Below are 8,007 nucleotides of genomic sequence, written 5' to 3' on the forward strand. Positions count from 1 at the left end.
GGGCCCGCCGCCCTCCTGCCCCCAAGATGTGGCACAGCGTCGGGCTGACCCTGCTAGTGTTCGTGGCCACGCTGCTGATCGTGCTGCTGCTGATGGTGTGCGGTGAGTGAGGCGTCGCGCGGGGCAGTTACACTCCGCGGTACACACGCCGGCTTACGTCTGGTCGACCGGCTTGTTTTGTCTGGTTTAAAAGAAAAAAAGAAGGCCTGGGTGGGCAAGTGTCTTCAAATCATCTGTTTTTCACTTACCTCGGGAGTGAGCTCTGATGCACGACAGGCCCGCTGTCATCCAGGAGAGGGAAGAACAGCATCCAGGGCTGGGCATCTTGACTCGGGGTTAAAGCAGGTCCTGCTTCACCGGCAGCGTCCTGATGGCCATTCTTACCGCCGTCTGCTTAGATTTTAACCTTGGCCTGTATCCGAAGGTGAAGTGATTTGATTACTCCGTTTTCTTTTTTGGCACGTTCTGACTGATGATAAAGCGAGGTTTCAGTACCTTCGTTTAACCAGGGGCAGGGACAGAGTTGGGTTTGAAGCACGCGTGAAATTTTTTGTTTCCTTGGAGTTCAGGCTTAAACTAAATTCCAAGCAGAAATGTTGAGACGCGGCAGGACTTAGAAACACCGGCTATATTAAACTTCCAGGGTCAGGTAACCTAACTCTTAGTTCTGTAATAATGGTGCTGTTTTGTTTGGTGTGATTTTTTTTTTTTCCTTCATGGAACGAGAGGACGTGAAACTTTTTTCTCAAGGTAATATTAGCGCAATTGTAGATTTTTTTTTTAACGCACAGTAACATAACCACAGCTCTCTTAGCCAAGTGGCTGAGCAGTTGTGAAAATTTGGTAAGTATTTAGAACCAGATGTCAGTGAGTATTTTTTGATAATTACACTATTGAAGTAGGGGTTCAGGTTGATGCAGTAATTGGTCAGTATTCAAAATACTATAGGACTTATTCATTGCATGATTAATGTACTAAATGCTCAGTGTCAGCCATGTTTGGAGACACTCGTGCATATACATGTATAGACTTATATATTTGTATTTATACACTAGTATGTATATTTTAAATTTTCTTTTATACATGCATAGACATGTATATATATTTGTATTTATATACCTGTATGTATATTTTTAATTTTCTTGCTTTTACTAAGGCACTAGAGTTAAAGCTTCTAACTTACAGCCTTTCTTTTCTGATGATAAAACAATTGGAAAGCCTTTCTCAGTTTCCTGCTTGTGATGTCAGGATTTTGGGCTAATTGTAGGTGTTTAAGATCCTTGAAGTAAGGAAAACCAGATCAATGTGATTTGTTTGGATGTGAGGAAGGAGGTAAACATATGCTTTCTTTTCTAACTTGAAGAAGCAAGCTACCTGGAGATAGGAATGTAACATGTAAACCATGTAGCAACACCTTAGATAGAATATTTGCCAAACTTGCCTTTGGGGCCTCAAAATTCCGAATTGCTGCATACATTAGACTTGCTCTCCCCGCTCCCAATAGCTATTTGACTTAAATTTTACTCATTTTTCTAAAAGTACCCTGCCTTTGGTTTCAGAAAACATTATAGAATGAGAGGTGACCTGTGGTAAGTAAAAGAATGCCTTATTTTGATTGAGATGGTCAAGACTAATAGGTCTAAGAAGTAATCCAAGCACTTTTTTGTTGGGAGAGTGAATGATGTGGGTAGCTTCATGTTTTGACTAGGAGGGGCCTGGGGCTTAGGAAGAGGAGGGAAGGATCCCACCAGATTTGAGAGAGAAACTAGGGTGTTGTATTAGTGTGCTAGGCCTGTCGTAATGATGTACGACAGACGTGTAACAGCAGAAATTTATTTCCTTGTAGCCTGGAGGCTGGAAGTTGAAGATCGTTGTGTCAGCAGGGTTGATTTCCTCTGAGGCTTCTCTCCTTGGCTTGTAGATGGCAGGTCTTCTCCCGGACTTTCATCTGTGTGTGTCCATGTCCTAATCTTATGTAATAAGGACACCAGTCATATTGGATTAGGGCCCCACCCTTATAAATTCATTTACCCTTAAATAACCTTTTAAAGGCCTTGTCTCCAAATATAGTTACATTGGGGATTAAAAATTGATGACACGGGTCTGCCCCAAGAAACTCATAACCTCGTTTATTTTAGAACTCTGACCGACTCTTTCACATAGTGAATTATGATTTTCAAATTTCAGGTTCCATAGGGAGGTCTACCTTCTCCTGTCTCTGTTGATTGTACTTTCTTGCTTTTCATTCATTCTAAAAATATTTTCCACTCCCACTGTTCACTGAAACTGCCCTTGTCAAGGTTCATAACAAATGGCTTCCATATTACCAAGTCCATGGTCCCTTATGAGTTGTAACTGTATTGATACGTAACCTCTCATACTCATTCTATACAGGTGAGCATTCCTTCCATGAAGCGTTTCTCTTGGCTTTTGTACACTATACTTTCATGGTGTTCTTCCTACCATAGTGGTTAATTGTTTATCTTTTCCTGGCTTCTCATCCCCTAGAATTTAACTTTTTTTGATCACAGTCTATGATAGGAAATAAATTTTTATTGCTCCCAGTACATTCGTAAGTATATATAGATAAATTACGTATATCAATTAGTTATATCCACATCTATCTACCCATTATCTCTCTTGTCTCTGAAATAAAAATTTTACCGACTAGTACTTGCCATTACTCCATGAGATGCATGCTATTTTCTATTGTATTTTTATGTTACATTACGTTATAATACAAATATATAGTATTTCTATTTTCGCCTTCCTTCTGTTCTCTTACTCATCTTACCCAGTCCTAAAGATTTAAATAGTAACTGTAACTGATGACTAAAATTAAATCTACAGCTCTTATTCTTCTCCTGCACCCCAGGTTCGTGCATCAAACTTTTATTCTCAATATCTCCACCTGAGGATCTAATAACCATCTCAAACTAAACACATCTAAAACAGAACTTTTGATTTCTACCATCTATTTCTCCCTCCCTGCTCACATGTTGTCATCAGCCAAGGACTTGGTTGTCATCCTTGGTTTTGCCCTTTCCTTTCCTTATAAATATCAACTCCATCTGGAAGTCGCGTCAGTTTTGTCTTTTTTCCTTCTAGTTTTATTGAGATGTAATTGACATACAGCACTGTATATAAATTTAAGGTGTATAACATAATCATTTGATTTACATACATCATGAAATGGTTATCATAGTAAGTTTAGTGAACATCCATCATTTCATGTAGATACAAGATTAAAAAGAAATAGAAAAAGAAATTTTTTCTTCTGGTGATGAGAACTCTCAGGACTTACTTTCTTAACAACTTTCATATAGAACATACAGCAGTGTTACTTTTATTTATCTTGTTGTACATTACATCCCTAGTACTTACTTTCCTTATAACTGGACGTTTGTACCGTCATCCAGTCCCACCCCTCCTCCATCAACCACAAATCTGATCTCATTTTCTTGAGTTTGTTTGTTTTTAAGTATAATTGACCTACCACACTGTTAGTTCCTGTTACGGGACATAGTGGTTTGATATTTCTATACAATGATTACCGTGAAAGTCTAGTTACGTCTGTCACCATACAAAGATATTATGTAAATATTTTTTAATAGATTTATTTTTGTTTATAGTTTTTTTATAGCTTTATTTTTATTTATTTATTTATTATTTTTGGCTGTGTTGGGTCTTCGTTGCACGCGGGCCTTCTCTAGTTGCAGTGAGCGGGGGCTACTCTTCGTTGTGGTGCACGGGCTTCTCATCACAGTGGCTTCTCTTGTTGCGGAGCGCGGGCTTCAGTAGTTGTGGCCTGTGGGCTCAGTAGTTGTGGCTCATGGGCTTTAGAGCACAGGCTCAGTAGTTGTGGCGCATGGGCTTAGCTGCTCCGCGGCATGTGGTATCTTCCCAGACCAGGGCTCGAACCTGTGTCCCCTGCATTGGCAGGTGGATACTTAACCACTGGGGGAAGCCCTATTACATAAGTCTTGATGTTATTCCCCACTCTGTACATTTCATACCTGTGACTCATTTATTTTGCAACTGAAGTTTGTACCTCTTAATCTCCCTTACATATTCCCTACCCTTCCCCCCACCTCCTCCCCTATGGCAACCACCTGTTTGTTCTCTGTATCTATGACTCTATTTCTGTTTAGTTATGTTTGTTCAGTTGTTTCGTTTTTTAAATTCCATGTGTAAGTGAAATCATGGAGTATTTTTCTTTCTCTTTCTGACTTACTGCACTAGCACAGTACCCTCTAGATCCATCCAGGTTGTCGCAAATGGCAAGATTTCATTCTTTTTTATGGCTGAGTAATATTCCATTGTATACATATACTTCATCGTCTTTATCCATTTCCATTTGCACGGAATACCTTTTTCCATCTCCTCAGTCTATGTTTGTCAGTTTTGTCTGTGGTGGTTTGAATCTGCAGATGTGGAACACATGGGTACAGAGGGCTGACTGTATTTTATGTGTTTGTTTTTCCCAGTTAGGGCGTAAGCTCAGTGAAGACAGGGACCTTCTTTGGCTTGTTCACTGCTCTATTCCTGGATCCTAGAGAGTAGAAGCATGTAGAAGGCCCTCATATATTTGAAGAAGAAATGAAGACAAATTCCTCAATATAAATTATTAAATTTCTATTACAAATACAGTCTTAAATGTGGTACAAACCAAGGTTGTCTCAAGGTGGATAACCCTTGTAGTATTACTCAATAAAATACACTTAATGAGCTGTTATGTTCAGGTGCTGTGATGGAGGTCATGAGTGTCCAAAAATTAATAAAGCATAATCCCTAGTATACTTTCTTAAATGTTTGGTAGAATTAATTTAGGCCAGGACTTTGGGGAAACCTTTTAACTGCAAATTCAGTATCTTTCATTTGGGCTAATATTAGGCTATTCCAGTTACTTGTTTCTTCTTGAGTGAGCTTTTGTAGTAGTTTGTGTCTTTCAAGCACTATGTCTATTTAATCTGAATTAATGTTCTCTCATTATCGTTTAATATCTGTAGGATCTGTGATGATGTCTTCTCTTTCATTCTTGATATTGTTTATTTGTGTTCTTTTCTCTTGTTTATCACTCTGGCTAGAGGTTTATAAATTTTATTGATCTCAATCTGGTTTTTGGTTTTATTGATTTTTTTATTTCTTTACTAGTCCATATTTTATTTCATTGACTTTTGCTTATATCTTTAGTTTCTTCTACTTATTTTGATTTTAGTTTGCACTTCTTCTAGTTTCTTATGGTGGAAGCTTAGATTATTGATTTTAGACCCTTATTAAAAAAATAACTATTGGATGATATAAATTTCTTTCCAGGTATTACTTTTGATTTTTTAAAAAAAACTTTATTTGGTTCAAAATATTTTTTAGTTTCACTTGTGATTTCTCCTTTGAACCATGACTTATTTAGGACATTTTCCCCCCATATATCATTTTCTAGTTTAATTTTGTTATGGTGAGAAAAGTGTATCAAGTTTAGGAAGGTGTACACTTAATGAGAAGAATTAATGGTCTGTTTTGGTGGATGTTCTGCCTATACTTGAAAAGAATGTTTATTCTGCTGTTATTGAGTGGAATGTTCTGTACATGTCTGGTCAACTTGGTTGATAACATTGTTCAATATCAACGTTGTCAATGACATCATTCAGCAGGTCTTTTTATCAGCTACTCTGTTACATAGTAGAAATCTTAAGAGCTCTGAAATGGATCAATTGGTGAAAGTCATTAACCCCTTAAATTTATGGTACTTTTGGTGTGTGTTGGGGGTTGGGGTTGGAGGATGGAAGTTGAATGGTTTGTTTGGACTACGTACTCTGTGCCAGATACTCTTCTAAGACATAGAGGACATAGTGGAAACCATAGATATACCATAAATTTTCTTTCCTTAAGAAACTCATGTCTTGGGGGGATGACAGTTAGTTATTAAGACAATGAAGGATGGAAGTGAGCATGAAATGCTAAAGCAGCCACCCAAGAGAGTACTCTACTGAAGAGATAGTATAGTAGAAAGACGTAAAAATTACGTGTTCATGATGCTTAAAAATCTCAGTGGCAGTGGTAGTAACCTCTTGTTTGTGGAGTTTGCCCTGGAGAGGAAGAGATTGGAGCCTAAGAGATGATAACAATGGATAACATTTGATGAGTGTTTATTATGTGCGGCCATTCTTTTTAGGTTCCACACATTAATTCTCTTTGTTACCACATTGACTCTGAAAGTGGGTGCTGTTGTCTGTATTTTATAGATGAGGAAACTGAGGCACATAGAGGTTAACTTGCCCAAATTTCGAGTGAGCTGTTGAGTTAGGATTCATGGCCAAGCAGTGTGGCTCCAGTGTGCCTCTGAGTTATAAGAAGTTGTGGTGGTAATCCAGTTGACAGATAATAAGGATTTGACATAGGATAGAGAATGGCACTAGGAATATAACGAAGGAAACAGATGGGAGAGGGTTTATTAAGGTAGAATCTATAGCACTGAAGTAAAGCAGGGTAGGGCTGAAATATGCTCTTTCCCACCTGAGAGATGGGGAAAGGATTCAACACCCATTACAGAAATGTGAACATCAGGAGAAGGAGCTGTTGAACGAGTATACTTTTTAAAGATGTCTTCAAGCCAGAGGCAGAGATTCCTTCCTGGGGTTTAAGAAAGGTAGAAAGTATGGATGAAAAATTTGGTCATCCTCTATAATAGGGGTAATATTTGGATCTATGGGAGTGTTGTGATCACTGGAAGGAGAGGAAAATAAAAAGAAGAGAGGTTTTAAAGGGAACTTTAAATCTGTCTTCTATTTACTGGGTAACAGGGTTTTGGGTGTGGAGGTATTTCGGTTCCACGTTGTGTTGGCTTCAGTGATGGTTTCTCCGGGGGCTTGTCTGCTGGGGCCGCCCAGTGTGTCTTTACAGAAGGATGTGCAGTAGAGGGAGCTTGGTGGGAAGGGTTGGAGAGCATGATTCTGTTTTCACTTTGCCTGTGTCTTGGCCTTGGACATATTACTTAGCAGTGAACCTTAGCTAGCTGCCTTCTGTGTGAACGGAAAATAAGGTTATAGGATTGAAGGTGGAAAAGAGCTTTATACAAATCAAGATCGGTATTGAGCCAGTCAGTTAACCACTTAGATATCATCATGAAGGTGGGATTAACTCCATGGGAGGAATGATTCCACAAAGATAAGAATTTTTTGTTCTACTGCACCTGGGCTTTTTGAACTAAAAAGATCTTGGGTAGGAGATCATATTCTCATTCCCTAATTAGTGTTTTGTGTTTTAGCCATACTTTCACTATGAAAATATGAGAAATTTGATACACTTATTGAATTCATTGCTGTTTTGCAGAGGTAGCCCTTTTCAATGGTTATGAGTCACTTTGAGCCTTTGATTTCTTATCTAGAAAATGAGGATAATAATTCCTAGTCTCACTAATTCAGAGGGCTAACGAGAGGATTAAATGAGATGTCGAATGTAAAGCATTTCATGAACTGAGAACTCTGTGATTACTACTGTCCCCTGGGTTTGTGGTGTGTTGACAGTGATGGTCCGTCGTTCAAGTTCATCTGCCATTGCTACCCTTCTGCTGCCAGCACATTTATCTTGCATAGAAAAACAATATATGGTATGTTTCATGAGATCCGTCCTGTGAACTAATGCTTAGTTATTGGCACACACAAGTTGAGTGCTTATTTGCTTATCCCAGGACACACACCCTTTGTTGCCAGCCAGTTTTTCTGACTCACAGACTTGCCTTTTAAACTATGAAAAACTGCAATACTTGTTTTAACAATTAGTGTAAATTTTTGACTAAGTACATATAATTGTGGACAGTCCTTCTCCCTGCCCCCTCCACCCCCTCCTTTCTGCTATTCCTCTGTCCCTCCCTCCCATTTTTCACTTACAATCTCAGGATAAGGTATAAGACCCACGCCCAACAGAATAAGAGTAGGTAAGGAGTTTCTGGTGTCTGCATATCAGGTTTGGGTGGGAGGAATTGTAGGAGCTGTACTTCCCCCCCCCCCC

The 8,007-nt window shown here is 38.9% G+C and overlaps 1 protein-coding gene across 1 annotated transcript in view; it reads left to right on the plus strand.

Annotated features, from left to right (window-relative positions):
• Positions 1–6: 6 nt before the first annotated feature.
• The window catches only part of SMIM13 (small integral membrane protein 13), a 15,575-nt gene continuing 7,574 nt past the window's right edge, over positions 7–8,007 (plus strand). Inside the window, exon 1 of the mRNA XM_024764345.1 lies at positions 7–102. Coding sequence (XP_024620113.1) covers positions 27–102 — 76 coding nt within the window. The 5' untranslated portion in view covers positions 7–26. The remainder of the gene's footprint in view (positions 103–8,007) is intronic.

The sequence above is a fragment of the Neophocaena asiaeorientalis genome, unplaced genomic scaffold (genome assembly GCF_003031525.2).
Source record: "Neophocaena asiaeorientalis asiaeorientalis breed wild unplaced genomic scaffold, Neophocaena_asiaeorientalis_V1.1 scaffold427, whole genome shotgun sequence".
NCBI lineage: Eukaryota > Metazoa > Chordata > Mammalia > Artiodactyla > Phocoenidae > Neophocaena > Neophocaena asiaeorientalis.